Raw genomic sequence first — 18,762 nt, 5'->3', positions numbered from 1 at the left:
GGTTTCCTAGTATGATTTGATTGCTTATTGTACCGTATGACCAGTGGTGGGATTCAGCAAGTTCGCACCACTTCGGGAGAACCGGTTGTTAACTTTCCAAGCAGTTTGGCAAACTGGTTGTTGAAAGAAATCATTAGGGGAGAGAACCGGTTGTTAAATTACTTGAATTCCGCCACTGCGTATGACTGTCAGTGGGTGTTGTGCCTTGTGATTCTTGATGAGTGATCTTGTCTTTTTATGTACACTGAGAGCATATGTACCAGAGACAAATTCCTTGTGTGTCCAATCACACTTGGCCAATAAAGAATTCTATCTATCTATTCGAGGTGCTTTGGAGAACAGCTTGACCCAACCCTTCTTCTATGTGGCAGCCCCTTAGATATTGGAACACTACTATCATGCCACCCCTAGCCTTTCTTTTCATTAAACTAAACATACCCAAATCTTGCAATTGTTCTGTATGTTTTAGCCTCCAATCCCTTAACCATTTTTGTTGCTCTTCTCTGCACTCTTTCTAGAGTTTCAACATACTTTTTATATCATGGCAACCAAAACTGGATACAGTATTCCAAACGTAATCCTTCTAAGGCAGTGTTTCTCAACCTTGGTAGCTTGAAAATGGGTGGACTTCAACTCCCAGAATCCTCCAGCCAGCAGTGCTGGCTGGGGGATTCTGGGAGTTGAAGTCCAACCATCTTCAAGCTACCAAGGTTGAGAAACACTGTTCTAAGGCATTATAAAATGGTATTCCTGTGATCTTGATTCTATCCCTCTGTTAATGCAGCCTAGGACTGTGTTGGTTTTTCATTTTCAGGATAGGCTTTGGTTGCCACGATATACAAAAATATGTTGAGACCAGTGGTGGGTTCCTCCTGGTTCAGTCCGGTTCGGCCAAACCGGTAGCAGTGATGATATGACGTCACCAAACCGGTTCTCCCCCCCCACGTTATTCTTACCTTTTATTTGGTCCCACCCCCAATCTATTGCTGCCTCCTGAGTCCCAGCTGATGACTAGAGGGAAAAAAACTGTTTAAACTCTTGCCGCGGGGCTTCAAAGGGCCGTCCTACAGCTGATCACTGTTAAAAGCAAACAAATGAGTTGGGTCGTAAGTGCGAGGACTGGTCGTAAGTGCGAGGACCTTCCAGAAATGACTCTGACCAGCTAGCCACGCCCACCTAGTCACATGACCTCCAAGCCACACCCACAAAATAAGCCACGCCCATAGAACTGGTAGTAAAAAAATTTAGAACCCACCCCTGGTTGAGACTCTAGAAAGAGTGCAGAAAAGATGCCAGGGGAAGGACAAAACTGGAGGCAGCAATATGTACTCTACACCTGATTTCCTATCTTCCAGCTATGTTTACTTATGTAAGTTATGTGGCTATAGATCAGAAACTAACATGGAGAAGTAATTAGAAATCTCAGATTGGAAGCTGGGAAAATGCCAAGGTTGGTCAGCACCAACACTGCATGACCTCAGCAGCCAATGCTACTGTGAGTCTTATTTTCTTTGCTGGATTAATAAACGTTACATTCTCTCATTAATTTTATGATACACGAATGCCAGGTACAAACCTGGGCTTGTTACTGGAATACAGAATTTACACAAAGGCATGCCAATATGAGGATCTGGTCGTCAGATGTACGACCATCCCCTCCCAATTTCGGCCCCCATGCTGCAAAATAATCAGCTGCTGATTATTCTCTAATCTTTATGCCAATGGGGGTTTATTTTGAAGAGGATATTCTGAGACAAAATGAAATTTCAGAAAATTGGAATACTGGGTTACTTGATTGTCCGGGTTTTGGAACAATATTTGCATATTCTCCATGGGGACTGAATTTTGCACACAGGAAGTCCTAAGCTTCTTCTGGAACAAGAGGGCCTGGTGGCTCAGCAGACTGATAGCATTGTGATTAATACCAGCTGCCTGCAATTACTGTAAGTTCGAATCTCACCAGGCTCAAGGTTGACTCAGCCTTCCATCCTTTCTAAGGTAGGTAAATTGAGGACCCAGTTTGTGGGGGCAATAAGCTGACTTTGTATAAAAATCCAAAAGTATGAAGGCTATTGCTTAACGCATTGTAATCCGCCCTGAGTCTCCGGAGACGGGCGGCATATAAATCAAATTAAAAAACAAAACAAAACAAGTGCAGATAAAAATGTTTTCCTGGAAGGAGAGATAAAGAAAAAAGAACAGATGCTCATAAAAAATCCAACAGATGAAAAATTACAAGGAATTATAAAACTTTTGAAAGACCAATTTCAAATGCTCACAGCGGAACAAGCAGCAACTAATTTACAATTTGTGAAACATAATACATTTTGCAACGCTAATAAGCTGGGCAGGTGGTTAGCTTACACACTGAGGAAACAACAGAGTACTCGGACTATTGGTAGTATTGAGTATGGAGGGAAGGAAGTTTTTCAACAAAGATTAATTAAAGAAGCCTTCTTAGATTATTATACCAAATTATATGCTAAAGATGATATACAGAATGAATTTATAAATAAATATCTAGATGAAAGGAGAGTTATGAAAATTTCTAGTGATCAAAAGGAAAGAACGAGTTTACCAATAACAGCTGAGGAGATTATTGCTGCTATTAAACAACTAAAGCTCCAGGAACGGATGGTTTAACTGCAGTGTATTATAAAACTTTACAAGTAGAAATGATTGAACATCTTAAAGATTTATTTTGTAGCATACAACAAGGGGGTAAAATACCCCCTTCATGGAAAGCAGCTTTTGTTTCTTTGATACCGAAAGAGGAAGCAGGTTCTACAAAACCAGAAAATTTTAGACCAATATCTCTCCTGAATACGGATTATAAAATTTTTGCAAAAGTATTAGCCAACAGATTAATGCCAGTTATTCAAGAGGTGATTCATCATGATCAAGCAGGATTTATAGAAGGCAGATACATGAAGGACAATGTGAGGCAAATTATAGATTTATTAGAATATCTTGAGAAGAATAAACAGACCTCTGCAGTGCTGGTGTTTTTGGATGCGGAGAAGGCCTTTGATCGAGTGAACTGGAACTTTCTATTAAAGACTTTAAGAAAGATGGACTTTGGGGAGCAGTTTGTGCGGGAGGTTTCAGCAATTTATCAAGAGCAAACGGCACAAATTATTATTAATGGAAGCTTAACCACAAACTTCAGTATAGAAAAAGGCACAAGACAAGGTTGTCCGTTATCCCCGTTGTTGTTTATTCTAACTCTAGAAGTCTTGTTGAATACAATACGGCACTCGAGTACTTTGAATGGAATAGTTATAAGACAAGAGGACTACAGAACAAGGGCATTTGCAGATGATCTGGTTGTTACACTAACACGGCCGATGGAATCAATAATTCAGATGAAAGACATTATGGAAGAGTATGGTATGGTATCAGGATTTAGACTGAATCAGAAAAAAACCAAGATGATAGTTAAAAACATGACAATTGATCAAAAGAAAGAACTTGAAAGGAAGGCAGGCTTTGAAATAGTATCAAAGGTGAGATATCTAGGAGTTCAAGTTGCAGATTCAAATATAAAACTGTTCCAAAATAACTATGAGGTGTTGTGGCGAAAGGTACAAAAGGATATGGACACTTGGAAAAAACTGCAGCTGTCTCTACTTGGAAGAATAGCAGCAGTTAAAATGAATGTTCTACCTAGATTTTTATTTTTGTTTCAAATGATTCCGGTGCTTAAAAGTGATAAACAGTTGATGGAATGGCAAAAAGGAGTGAATAAGTTTGTTTGGAATGAGAAAAAGCAGAGAGTGAATTTGAAAATTATGCAAGATGTTCGTGAAAGGGGTGGTCTTAAACTTCCAAACCTGCGACTGTATTATGAAGCAGCAGCGTTGACACAAGCAAGCGATTGGTTTGGGAGGATAAAGACTGGAATATTGAATATAGAGAGTTATGACCTTGAATTTGGTTGGCATATTTATTCTATTCTTTATCTAGTGGATAAAGTATTCAACAGCCATATGCTTAGAAACTCTTTGATGAGAGTATGGAAGAAGCACAGGTTCAAATGGGATTATAAAATACCGTTGTGGTTGAATCTTGGTCATATCATACGGAATATAAATATAAAGTCACTCGGGGGGGTTTTATACAAAGAAGCACTTTTTAATGATGGAGGCAGATGGCAACTAAAGACATTGAACACACTGTTGGAAGAAGGGATTAATTTAATTTGGTTACAGTATAATCAACTTCAACTGAGATGGAGAGAAGATCAAAAAACTGGTTTAATGTTGCATGAAGAAGAATTGGTTAGACAGATAAAAGAGAAAGGCCCAATGCATATCAAGAGGGTTTATAATGTTTTGTTAGAAAGAGACTCAGAAAATGAATTGGTTAAAGATTGTATGATAAAATGGGTGCAAAATTTTGCAGAACCAGTTATGATGGAAACGTGGGAAAAAAATATGGGTTCAGAATGTTAAATTTACGCAGTCACAGAACTTGAGGGAAAATTTTTATACAATGTTTTATAGGTGGCATTTAGATCCTAAGAAACTGTCATGCATGTATCCTAATGTTCAACCAAAATGTTGGAGATGTGATTGTTTGGATGCTACATATTATCATATATGATGGACTTGCAAGAAAGTGAAGGCTTTCTGGATAAAAATCTGGTGGGTTATGCAAAATGTTCTGAAGAAAAAACTCCAATTTTCTCCTCAATTGTTTTTACTGGGTATAGTTAAGGGTTTTTCAATGGGTGAAACAAAATTGATATGGTACATGGTGACAGCAGCTAGGTTACTGATTGGTCAATATTGGAAAAGGGATGTTTTGTCTACTATTGAAGAATGGACTTTGAAAGTGGCCAGTTTTGCAGAAATGGCGAAGATAGCAGCATACTTAAAAGACCGGACTCAAGAGACTTATGCATGGGAGTGGAAGAAATGGATAGATTATGTGCAGAATAAATACCAAACTAGGAAGTATCAGATAGCTTTTAGCTGAATGTTGTGTAGAAATGTATAGTACACAGGGGGGAGATTAGAAGGGCGGTAAAATATGATATAATATGATGTGGATTTGGATTTCACCCTGGGGAAGTCATGGGAGGAAGGGAGGGCTAGGGAGGGTTAGGGAGGGAAAGGGGGGGGATGGGAAAATTTGTATTTGTAAAACTTTTTCAATAAAAAAAGAGTCCAAAAAAAAATGTTTTCCAATAGCAAGGAGGAAAATACCTGTCAGAAACTCCACCTCCTTGAATAAGAATGGCCAGAAGTGGGGAACTGAACCTCTGTAATTTAATAGTATGATGGATATCATGATACAATGAATGGAAACTAACAAAAGAAGAGAACCAACCTAGAACTAAGGAGGAATTTCCTAAAGGTGAGAGCAATCAACCACTGGAATAGCTTGCCTCCAAAGATTGTGGGTGCTCCATCACTGGAAGTTTTCAAAAAGAGACTGGACAACCATTTATCTGAAATACTATAGGGCAATGATGGCGAACCTATGGCATGCGTGCCACATGTGGCACGCGTAGCCATATCTGTGGGGACTTGAGCGTTGCCCTAGCTCAGCTCCAGCACACTGCGCGCGCCGGCCAACTGATTTTCGGGCCTTCCGATCCCACCAGAAGTCAGGAAACGGGCCATTTTCGGCCTCCGGAGGGCCTCTGGAGGGGTGGGGAAGGCCATTTTCACCCTCCCCAGCCTCTGGAGCCTGGGGAGGGCAAAAAAGAAGCCTATCGGGCCCACCGGTAACCTTTTTGCTGTCACATGCCAAAAGCATAGGGAGCATGGGGGGGGGGTGTCGCACACTGCGTGGGGTGGGGGGCATTGAATTATGGGTGTGGGCACGCACATGCGTGACCCCCGCATACTCCCCCCGCTTTTGGCACGCAACGGCAAAAAGGTTAGCCATTACTGCTATAGGGTTTCCTGCCTGAGCAGGAGGTTGGACTAGAAGTCCTCCAAATTTCCTTCTGTTATTCTATGCTTTATATTCTATGAATTAAGTAAAAGGAAAGACAATTTCTGTATTTTGCTTGTATATATTCAATGCACATTCTCTGATTAAAACATCCACTTCCACTGTAGAGCCTTAAAGGTAGGGTTTTCATTCACACACAGATTTATCTGTTCTTGCATCTTCAGACCAATATGCAACTAAACTTTAGATATTTGAAATTTAATGTTGTTTGAATTTATAATAGGGAACAGTGTGTATTTGGTGAAATTGTTGGCAAAGACAGCAAATTCCGTATCCAGCATAAAGCGAGGTGCATAATTAGAAAAACGTGGGCTAATAAACTTTGCAAATTTCCTTAAAAATTTATCACTCAACAAAATAAACTTGATCTGAAGCAACCTATTTTCTTGGCTCTTTCAAGAAACAGAAAAATACTGAGATGCTGGAAGTGCTGCAGCTCGTAACTGCTGAGTTATGAGCTACAGGAAAAGGGAAAAAAGGGAGAGGCAATAACCAAAAATTTTTTAAGTTTTTTTTTTTAAAAAAATGCATGAAATAATCCATGTCATTCTGGGGGAAAAAATGTGCATTTTGATTATTTCTTTATCTACAGAATATTGCAGCTGTAGGGAAACCTCTCTGGAAAAACTGATTTTTGATTAATACTTTGAGACGATGGCTTGAATTTCTTATAACAGCTGTAAACGGTTAGCGATTGGTCTCTAAAAAGGCAATTCACCTGTAGCTCTGCTCCTTTCCTCCCATCTCTCTCTAGGCTCATTAGAGAGACGGTGGAATAAGTCAGGCCAATGTACTTTGAATTTAAATGAAGAAGATGTACTAGAGAGCTGGAATTAACTAATTGGGGATTCAGGTCTGGAGAGATCAGGGCGAAATGAACAATTAAACTGTCTACTAATAGACCTGAGCCAAAAAATTCTTGGAAGTACTTTTCTTGTTCCTTTTCTTTTGTTGAACTCTGATGACCACAGCATTCTGCTAAACGCTGGAATCTGAGTTAAAGCATCTACAACCATAAAATCTAGCCTTTCTCAAGACTGTTAGCCTTTTTCTGAATGGGAAATGGAAGCAGCAGCCTTAACCTTCTGGGTATAATGCTCCAGAATACTCCCCAGCATCCATAGTGGATGGAAATATAGGAGATATGGAAAATGATGCCCTTTCTCATTACCCCTTCATTTCCAAGCACACAAATCTATCCTATATTTTCTCCATGTGCAATAACGTCTCCCTTTTTGTCTCTCAACACAAATATCCCCACCGTATAATGCTTTTCTCTTTCCTCATCCACTACCCATTTTGCTTTTCTCTTCTTGGTTTTTGCCAATTGAGTAGGTCGGGAGAGATGGACAGCCAAAATGTGTGCGTATGTGTGTGTGGCCTTCTAATTAGACCAGGCAGGAAACACACCAAGATGAGCTAATTGGCCCCCACGGAAGGGGCTCGCAACTTGGGTGTCCTCCTGGATGCACGGCTGTCTTTAGAAGGGCATATGACAGCCGTGGCCAGGGGGGCTTTTTATCAGGTTCGCCTGATACGCCAGTTGCGCCCCTTTCTGGATCGGGGCTCCCTACGCATGGTCACTCAAGCACTCGTCACCTCTCGTCTGGACTATTGTAACACTCTCTACATGGGGCTCCCCTTGGGGTACACCTGGAGGCTCCAACTGGTGCAGAATGCGGCCGCGCGGGGGATTATGGGAGCAACGGGGCACTCCCATGTGAGTCCTCTCCTGCGCGAGCTGCATTGGCTTCTAGTGGACTTCTGGGTGCGCTTCAAGGTGTTGGTGATCATCTTTTAAGCGCTCCATGGCTTAGGGCCGGGGTACTTACAGGACCGCCTTCTGCCACCAATAGCCTCCCACCGGCCAGTTCGCTCCCACAGAGAGGGCCTCCTCAGGGTGCCGTCGGCCAGACAATGCTGGCTGGCAACCCCCAGGAGGAGAGCCTTCTCTGTGGTGGCACCTACCCTTTGGAACGATCTACCCCCAGAGATACGAGTGATCTCCGACCTCCGGACTTTTCGTCGGGCCCTAAAAACTTATTTTTTTCAGTTAGCCGGTCTGTCTTGATTTTATGGTTGGTTTTAAAATTTGATATGGATTTTAAATTGATAAGTTTTAAATTACGCGCCAAATCTATTTAATTATTTTAATTCTATTTTTAACTGTAACTTTATGTATAAATGTTTTTATTTTGGCTGTTCACCGCCCTGAGTCCAAAAGGAGAAGGGCGGTATAGAAGTTTGAATAATAAATAAATAAATAAATAAATAAATAAATAAATAAATAATTCTACGTTATTGTAAGGTCATGTTAATAGAATCTTGCAAATCTGAAAGTATAAATATCCCCCATTGTCTCTTTACTGCCTGATAAATTAGGGCAGATTCTTTCTAAACTTCTTTTTTCTGCCCAATCCTCACTGGTGGGCTCCTCCTTTTATCTGATCCTTCCTTAGGCAGCCTTTCTCCCCCTCTCCACCAGTCTTCCAAGGTTATACTCCATTGTAGGACTTCACTGTCCTCTTCATTAAGGTGGTTACTTTCTGGGATGAGACAGAGCACAATTTTCAATTTTGGAACGGCCTTGCCCAGAGATCTTCCTACCAACATTGCGATAGAGTAAGGCTGGAGCCCAATAAATTGTTGATGTGTGGAGATGTGTTGTTTTGGGGGGCCCATAAGTTTTTGCTTTTCTTTTTATTGCTATCTGTAAGCCATTCAGGGTTAGAGTCAGTCAGTGGTTCTATCCGATTCAGGCAAACAGGTAGCGGCGGCTGCGGGAGGCTCCACCCCCCCGCCTGGACATCATCATGTCCTTTTTTTACACTCTGCGCATGCATGCGCTCACATTTAGCGAAGGTAAGTGAATACCACCCCTGGTTAGAGTACATAAAATAGACATCTATACAACACTTTTAAATACATAAATAAGGGGTCAATACAGAATCTAAGAATATATATAATTTTCGCAAGGTTATTTCATTGCTGGTAGAAATAAAGCATCATCAAATAACTCCATAGACGAATGGAGTCATCTACATCTAACCAATAATATCCAGAACCTATTTCTACATTGCCAGCAATCTTAACTGATGCCCTGAGAATGAGAAGGATTTCATTTTGTAGGAGTTACGGAGAGGATCTTAAAGACATCTAATAGTGAGATGTGGTAGAAGCACAGCCGTAATGCATAAGATTACCAATAATGGTTAATCAATGTAGAATTGTAGTATTGGGACTCTCCACTAGTTAAATATAAAAGAGGAAGCAGAAAGGTCAAAGCTAGACAGGGGAATGATCATAGCACTAGTAAGCTTCCTGTGAAAGTGGATGTTTTGGGTCAACAATAATTTGTTCCTTACCATCAGAGCTGCTGAACATCATGTGGATTGATGGCAATCTGTCTGCCTATTATTATATCCATGAATGAGCAATGCCAAGAGGAGGGGTTTCAAACTCAAGGTCTGTGGGCTGGATCCGGCCCGTAGAGTGCTTAAATATGGCCCGTGGGGCCGGCCTGGAAATAGCAAAGGATCAGCCTGCGGTGCCTCTGACAGCCAAAATAGGGCAGGGGAGGGGCTGCTCAAGGCCTCTGTGCAGCCCGTTTTTGGCTTGGACAGCCTTCTGCAACACTTTGCTGGCCAAAATGGGGCGCGGGGGGGGTGTATGCAGCCCGTTTTTGGCCTGGATAGCCCCCTGCAACACTTTGCTAGCCAAAACACACGTCCCCTCCCCCCTGTGTCCCGTTTTGGCTGGCAAAGTGCAGCTGGAGGCATCCATCCTGTCTCCCCCCCAACACAGACCAGGAGAGCTACAATGCTGATCCGGACTTCAAACAAATCCAATTTGGCCTAGAGTTTGAACATGTGAAGAAAACAGAATAGAATAGAATAGAATAGAATAGAATAGAATAGAATAGAATAGAATAGAATAGAATAGAATAGAATAGAATAGAATAGAATAATTTTATTTCTATACCACCCTTCTCCCGAAGGACTCAGGGCGGTGTACAGCCTATTAAAAACACAAGACAACATCAGTTAAAATAGTTTAAAATTATTAAATGAATTTGGCTCAATTTAAAACCCCAGGAATTTAAAACCCAATTTAAAATTGTTATGTTGATAGCCCAGCCTGGTGGAACAACAGGGTCCTGAGTGCACAACGAAATACCCGGAGATCGGAGATCTTACGCATTTCCAGGGGCAGTTCATTCCACAGGGCTGGGGCTCCCACAGAGAAGGCCCTCCCCCTGGGTGTCGCCAGCCGACATAACTTGGCCGATGGCACCCTGAGGAGACCCTCTCTGTGGGAGCGAACTGGCCGGTGGGAGGCTATTGGTGGCAGAAGTCGGTCTCGAATCCATCTACAGGATGGATAACCTTTTTTTTTTAGGGGGCGGGGGATTCTGAGAGCATGGCATGGGTGCTGTCACAAAATTTTCACTACAGGGCCTGACAAAAATGCTCATTTTTCCAGAAGACTAACTGGTGAGATTTCTGTGGTGCTCTCTGAGCTTGGTGGTAACCCTTAGTAAACCACCAAGCTCAGAGAGTATGAAGGACACCGCAGTGAGCTATACATATTTTCTTTTATTGGTAAGATTTCTCCCTGGTCGTTTTGGATTATTGGGGTGCTCCTTAGATCATCTTTTGTCTGGTCATGTGAACCCAAGCCCAAATTAAGGGCTGAGATGCAACCAACCACCACACTTAGTTTCTAAGGATTCCTCTGGGGTTTGTATGCGGTCCAAAATAAATCAGGTCGATGTGGATTGCTGAACACATTATATCACAACTGATGCACCTGCAGGAGCCTGGGTTCCTTTGTGCTTTGTATCAGCATCCCATATGCATATTTATCCGTTCACCCTATTTATTGAACAGAACTGAGTGTATCCATCTTAGGCGAAATGACTAACTGAATTTTAAGTTTTAGTGCCAGTGGGGTTTAGTTAAAAGATGTTCCTCTTGATGTAAGGGATTTTAAGGGCTTCTGTTTGCTGTCAGAAGAGGATTGTTTAGTAATGGCTAGCATATGTTTGAAGCAAGAACATGGTTTTTAAAAGTTTCATTGGTTGCTGCAATTCCTATCTGTCAAGTCAAGGATTTAGTCATCTTTAGAATAAAGAGCAGCAGGAGATAATCTTAACACTTCCAAATATCTCCATCTTGCAGTGTGCAGACTACAATCAAATGCTGTGTTGCATCATCCTTTACAACCATGAAATAGTCGCATCTTACAAATCTGAGCCATGAAATTCTGCAAGGTTCACTCACAGTATGTACATTTTGTCATTGGAAACTTATTTATACATAAAGAGCTTTGTCAGGAGCAAGAGAGATGGGGAAAATGTGGCATGCAGGGGCTCTGCAGAAGACCATAGTTATTTTGAGGCATTTTTATGACATATTTTGATTTCTCCTTCATATTAAGAAAAGGAATGGGGGATTTTCACACAGCTGTAAATCTGTGAAAATCTCAGAACTTCAGTTTCCATCATGGAGTCATGTACCGCCCTGTCAAGGTTAAGTCGGGCAGTCTCATCCCCACAGAAGCAGGTCCCCAAAATCCTGGCACCAGGTTTTGGTAAAAGCCTTGAGGTTATTCTGTTTGTGGGCCACTTCTGCACAAAACATAGCATTGGTTACTGTGGAAATTGGCCACCCCTTGGTATCACTGCTGTTATTATAAAGGAGCTCCTGACAGCTTATAAGAGATTTGGGTATCATCTTGCTTGGCATGTGTGATGTACCAGCTTCTGTTCTGTTCTGTTCTGTTCTGTTCTGTTCTGTTCTGTTTGTCAAGCCTGAATTTGATTGGGGTGTGGAATTGTTTGTATCCTTGGGCATTCTGACATGCATTCAGCTTGACACACTTGGGAGCTGAAGGGGGGATGGAGCCTTCAGTCAAAACAGCATTTCTCATTGACTGATGAGTCAACCACTTTCCAACATCTGGCTAACAGGAAGAGGAGGAGGAGGAGGAGGAGGAGGGGAGATGTCGCTGAGCAACCAGCTCCCACCTTGGTTGGACAATGTGACAGTTGTTTTGGAAACGTGAGAAACTGAAACTTATATTGGGGTGAAAAGCCCGGGAACTTTAGTACTGGCTTTTCACCCGAACCGCCAAGATGATGTATCTAAATAAATTTGTTCTTTGAGGAGAAGCAATGCCTTGGATTTGTTATGGGTGCATTACTTGGAGCCTGACACTGTTCCATTCTATTCTGTTCTGCTCCATTCTATTCTGTTATGCTTTTAACTCAGTTTCCTTGAGTTAATAAAGCTTAAAAACTTTTTATTCACTAGAATGATCATTGTCTCTGGATCAAAAACAAAATCAGTTGCCTTAGCATCTGACCATTGCCCAGACATTTGGCAAAACAAGGTCTCAGCAGAAATATCTACTAAAACCAATGATAAAGTTTGGCATTCAGAGATATGATCTGCAAACCCAACTCAAACTTACATTAAGTTTATATCAAGAACAATTGCAAGGAAAACTTGCAACGTATAAAACAGGTGTATATTTGTTCCACACAGTAAGTAGTTAGAGATAATTCTGGCTCCATACTACACAAAGATATTTAGGTTTTTAAGAAATGACTATTTATACCAGCAGTTACTATAGAAATAACAGGTAGCTATGAGCACATTGGTAACTATCAGACAGATGCCATTCATAATAGCATCCTTTTGCTTTAAAAAAACAAAACAAAAACATTTTATAGAACGAATAAGTTCTTCATAGAAGACTTTTCATAGAATCACAGAAGTTATTACTTAAACAAGCTTAAAATATAATTCCTGTCTATTTTATTTTATTTTATTAAAAAAAATAGGATTGGCCTTCTTTTTATCTGTTATTGGAATGTACCAGGATTGTAAAATCAGGTAAAACATGATAAATGTGTGCACTGAGCTGGAGTGGGAAGAAAAGTCTAAGAACTAAAATTTCTAAGAAGCAAGTCATTTTAAATCAAACAGAGCCAACCGCTATCTGCACAATCCAATATATGCATTCAAAGCAAGCTCAGGAAACCTGATAAACAAATCTGTAGCAATTTAAGAACATTGGATGTAAATTGTATATGTTTCAAGTTTTAGAACTGAAACTTAACAGCATGTAACAGCCATCCCTAAGGAAGGTTAGATAACTTGCACTGTGTCATTGTATCACAAGTACTTTCTTTGGCTTGTACGTGTGTTGAAACATTGCATAGATGTACATAAAGGGAGGAGTTTGTGTTGTGATTTTTTTTGTCACCTGCCTCCACCTTTGATGATTTTTTTTGTCACCTGCCTCCACCATGATTGCAGATTTCTGTTCAACATAGAAATTTGTTTTGTACAAAATATCTCAGATTTGAATGTGAATTTTGCTTCCCAAAATGGATAATTGATTAAGCTACTTTCTTTCCCATAATGATTGACAGAAATTAAAGACAAAGACTCTGCATGCAAGTCTTACATATTCCTTCTAGGTAAGTATTGCTATAATTTGCCAGTGCAAACATCCCAACAGTAAGATTTTAATCTAGGATTTTTCTCCATGGCAAACAATACTTTTTTTGTTTTTTTGCTTCGTATTGGAAATAAGGCTGACCAACCGTAATAGCATCAGCCCATGAGTTTGTGGCAGAATGTGATGGATTACGATGAAGAGGCAGTTTCTCAGGAAAATGGGAGCACATTCTAAAAAAAGGAGTCAAAAGTGCCCAGAGCTGGATAGGAGAGAGAGGAAGAACTCTCTAGAATCTCCCAGAATATTCCCAAGTAAGAGTAACATAGGTTTAGCCTGGCAAGATTCTGTCTGTTGTTTGTAAGCAAATAAAGAACTGAACTCTGGCTGAATTGTCCAACATCATTTTGGGGCTTAACTTGACATAAAGATAAGATTCAAACCAAGACTCTGGTCCATCCTTTAGCCTTTTAGTTATTTTGTTTTACCATTTATCTGTGTCATCACTTTCTCAGAGAATGCTGGGTGCTTTTCAGTTTTTCTTTAACTAAGCGTCAGCATTTTGTCCACAAAATGACCAAATTTTGTCTACAATGGCTTTTTCAAACCCTTTACTGTAACCTACTGACAACAGTGCAGCTTACATTTCAATTCAGCATAGCAACTTCATCACATCCGTCTCCTGAGGTGCTAGTTCTGAGATAGCAACTGGCTCTTAAGCTCCATTTCCATTGAGGTTCCAAACACAGCATTGGGTTTGCAATGTTGTTAGTAGATTAGGTTATAGAGATCATGGGGATACAGAGAAATAACACCCGCTTGTTATACATCAAGTTTTTGTTCCCTAGCCAACATTCACTTCAACAGTTTCCATACCTGCTTGAGATAAAAGTGGTGTATAAGGGACTTTCGGTTCTATTGCACTCATTGGCGGAGGTAGCAAGGGGTTGGCAAAACTGCGGAGGGGATGTGTAGGCCGGACACATGCAGTAGGAATTGTCCTGCTTTGAGGTTCCTCGCTGCTTGGATGTTCAGGCTGTGTTTGCGGTAGCATGGAACTTTGTGGTGTGGCTGGTCCTTCAGTCACTGCTGTAGGAGAAAAAGAAAGAAAATGTAACCAATCTGAAAGCCCATTAGAGCTGTAAGCTCACTCAGACGTGAAGAAATATTGCTCCCCTATCACCATGGTGATTTGTTCCTGACTTTTTGTTTTTTTGTTTGAAGGCTCTGGAAAGTTTGTTTTAAGGATGCGATTGTGTTTCACATATCATAATCTGCTCTGAATATTTTATTAGATGTTCAGGACAAAAGCCTCCTGGAAAATCTGGCAAAAATCATCTTTTTTTAAAGAGTCGCGTCTTTATCTCAACTGTTTAGAATCTGATTGATGGAGAATATGAGCGGAAGTATTCCTCAGACAGATCTGTGTGCTAACACAGGGATTATTCATTGTCTCTTCCGTAGACAATAACAGTGTGGTCTCTTCAAAGTAGCAATGTATCTTAAGGAACTCATTTCTCCATAGCAATGAATAGTACCGCCTTCTGCCACCAATTGCCTCCCACTGGCCAGTTCGCTCCCACAGAGAGGGCCTCCTCAGGGTGCCGTCGGCCAGACAATGTCGGCTGGCAACACCCAGGGGGAGAGCCTTCTCTGTGGTAGCACCCACCCTCTGGAACAATCTACCCCCAGAGATACGAGTGATCCCAGACCTCCGGACTTTTCGTCAGACTCTCAAAACCTATTTTTTTCAGTTAGCCGGGCTGTCCTGATTTTATGATTGGTTTTAATAATTTTGATATGGCTTTTAATTGGAATGTTTTAAATTAATGGGCCAAATTTATTTAACTATTTTAAAGTTATTTTAACTTTTGTATATAAAATGTTTTATTTTTTGGCTGTTCACCGGCCTGAGTCCGAAAGGAGAAGGGCGGTATAGAAATTTGAATAAAGATAAAGTACCATTCTCTTGCCGATAAGCAAGTTAAGGGAATTCTTAGATATGCTATTGGGATATCAGCAGCAGTGGGTTTCACATAATTTTACCACCGGTTCGCTCTTGTGCACATCTTCAGCACATGCACCCGGCCTTCCATGCATGCACTTTGCTCACACGCATGGCTTACACCAGAGGTGGGTTCCTCCCGGTTTAGTCTGGTTCGGCCGAGCCGGTAGCGGTGACGATATGACATCACCGAACCGGTTCTCCCCCCCGCCCCCCCACCCCCGTTATTCTTACCTTTTATTTGGTCCCACCCCCAATCTATTGCTGCCTCCTGAGTCCCAGCTGATGACTAGAGGGAAAAAAACTGTTTAAACTCTTGCCGCGGGGCTTCAAAGGGCCGTCTTACAGCTGATCAGTGTTAAAAGCAAACAAATGAGTCGGGTTGTAAGTGCGAGGACTGGTCTTAAGTGCGAGGACCTTCCAGAAATGACTCTGACCAGCTAGCCACGCCCACCTAGTCACTTAACCTCCAAGCCACACCCACAAAATAAGCCACGCCCACAGAACCGGTAGTAAAAAAAATTAGAACCCACCCCTGGCTTACACGCATGCATGAGGCTTAGAAAATGTGGCTAAATAGGACGGCATAGCACTGGGGAGGGTGGGCGGCAGTTTGCCACCGAACCGGCTGAATACCACCTCTGGATATCAATTAAGACCTGACATCTCTTAATATTTCCAATCTCAGAGAAAGATAGTTTGTAAACTCTCCACTATCAACTCAGTTTACAGTTATTTACTTTGTCCCATACAACTTCTACAGCAGTTCATGAGAATCAAACCAGTAGTAATGGTGCCTCATTGCTTAATTATCCTTTCTACCAAACATCTATTCTCTTAATGTTCAGATTCAATTCTGTCAGGATTTTTAGCATTTGCCTCAAACCAGAAGTGATTCTTCCAAACACAATTCTTACAGAGTTCTCTTTAGCCAGATTTATTGATAAGAATGGTATAGACTTACAAGAATTCCAGCAATTGAATTATTCCCCTATATTAAAGGTAAACATATGTGCCAGTCGTTCCCGACTCTAGGGGGCGGTGCTCATCTCCGTTTCAAAGCTGAAGCGCCAGCGCTGTCCAAAGACATCTCCGTGGTCATGTGGCCGGCATGACTAAATGCCAAAGGCACACGGAACCCTGTCACCTTCCCACCAAAGGTGATCCCTATTTTTCTACTTGCAGTTTTTTACCTGCTTTCGAACTGCTAGGTTGGCAGAAGCTGGCACTTCTGCCAACCTAGCAGAAGTGCCAGCGGCACTAGGGAATATGCGGCACTCGGGATTCGATATGCTGAACTGCCGACCTTTCGATCAACAAAGTTAGCATCTTAGCCACTGAGCCACCGCGTCCCCTATATTAGAACTAGTCTAACACTGTGTTGATTAGGGTGGAGATGTTTTGATTTTCTTTCTAATACTCTGCTTATAGTTGAGTAAAGAGGCAAGTATTTCAGTGATAATGTAGAAACTAGCAGCTGGCTCATTCTATAACATCTCTTTATCAATCTGCAAATAATTGTTACAGTTCAGTTCAAATGTTATAGCAATGTGAGAAACTTCAGTTTTGGTACGGCACCTCAATATCACCTAAAGACTAATTCATGTCAACCAATCCCTTTCTGGTATGAAAGTTGGAAGAATGTTTTACTCTGCCACCTTTTCCATTAATATACTTAATTCTCATGACCATTTCTATATAATTTTCATGTATTGCTTATTATACTGTCATTTCTGTTTTGTTTTGTTTTTTGTTTTTGTTTTTTTACTGCAAACTGATTTATCTGATAAACATCTGAGAGTCATAATGGAATTTATTTTTGTACTTCTTCCCAAAGCCTATTCCATGCAGGTCCATTTGTATAAACTAGGATGCACTGTTATGGTCTACTAATGGTATTTATTTATTTATGTATTTATGTATGTATGTATTTATTTATTTATTTATTTATTTTTTATTTATTTTTTATTTATTTATTTATTAATTATATTTCTATACCGCCTTTCTCCCGAAGGACTCAAGGCGGTGTACAGTCAAGAAAAATATAGACACACAAACATCATAAAATTGCTAATTAAAATTATTACTTAGTTTGGTCAATTAAATAAAACCCAGAATTAGATAACATTTAAAAAAAAAAATCATTCACATGTTCATATGTTTAGCCCCGCCTGTTGAAACATCAGGGTCTTGAGGGCACGGCGGAAAGCACGGAGATCAGGGATATTCCGTATCTCTGGGGGCAGTTCATTCTAAAGGGTTGGAGCCCTCACAGAGAAGGCCCTCCCCCTGGGAGTCGCCAGTCGGCATAATTTGACTGACGGTACTCTGAGTAGTCCCTCCCTGTGAGAACGAACTGGTCGGTGGGAGGCTATTGGTGGCAAAAGACGGTCTCTTGGGTACCCAGGTCCTAAGCCATGGAGTGCTTTAAAGGTGATAACTAACACCTTGAATCGCACCCGGAAGACAACCGGGAGCCAGTGCAGCTCGCGTAGGAGAGGTGTTACATGGGCGTAACGAGCTGCGCCCGTAATCACCCGCGCGGCTACATTCTGGACCAGTTGGAGCCTCTGGGTGCTTTTCAAGGGGAGCCCCATGTAGAGAGCATTACAGTAGTCCATACAGGAGGTAACTAGGGCATGAGTGACCGTACGCAAGGCGTCCCGATCCAGAAAGGGACGCAACTAGCGGATCAGGCGAACGTGATAAAAGGCACCCCTCATTAGACAGATGAGCTTAGAGATTTTTTGATTTGCTGCATAGATCGAGGACCTCACAGATGGCACATTATTGTTGGCTGGGCAAAGCAAGCTACAGAGATTAGTTGGGCTCATCCCTTATATTCTATCAAACTAAGGAGAATATGGAAAGAGAAGGAATAAGGAGGAAAAGTGGAGGATCTATTTAAAAACAATCAAATAGAAGGCTGACTTGTCTCTGCAGTGAATAAGTAGTGAAACCCAAGAGCTTATTTGAGGAGGGAAGAAAACAAATTTAGGTAGGCTGATAGTACTGATCTTATTTAAAAACTAGACAACCTGTGACCCATTGGGTCAACATTTCAAAGACATTTCCTTACCTAAACATGAATGAATGAGCACAGGCAGGCAAAAAACCCAGCAGGAGCTGGAGCAACTTTCGGCTTCCTGCTGGCTTCCCCATTGACTTTTTTTGTGGAAAATTGGCAGGGAGTGTTGGAAATGATAATTATGTGACTGCAACTGACTGTGACAACACAACAGCAGTGAAGCAGCCCCAAGTTTATAAACTTCATAAAGTAATCAACGTGGGAGGAAAAAAAATCTAAAAAATAAATAATTCTT

At 41.2% G+C, this 18,762-nt stretch overlaps 1 protein-coding gene across 1 annotated transcript in view; it reads right to left on the bottom strand.

The window, feature by feature from the left end:
* Positions 1-18,762, bottom strand: part of DCC (DCC netrin 1 receptor) — a 1,302,851-nt gene that overhangs the window by 13,367 nt on the left and 1,270,722 nt on the right. The window contains exon 27 of the mRNA XM_034401555.3: positions 14,311-14,523. Within this exon, the coding sequence (XP_034257446.1) occupies positions 14,311-14,523 (213 nt within the window). The remainder of the gene's footprint in view (positions 1-14,310; positions 14,524-18,762) is intronic.

The sequence above is a fragment of the Pantherophis guttatus genome, chromosome 2, assembly GCF_059756535.1.
Source record: "Pantherophis guttatus breed Tessera chromosome 2, ASM5975653v1, whole genome shotgun sequence".
Classification (NCBI taxonomy): domain Eukaryota; kingdom Metazoa; phylum Chordata; class Lepidosauria; order Squamata; family Colubridae; genus Pantherophis; species Pantherophis guttatus.
This window is presented reverse-complemented; position numbering and strand designations above follow the sequence as displayed.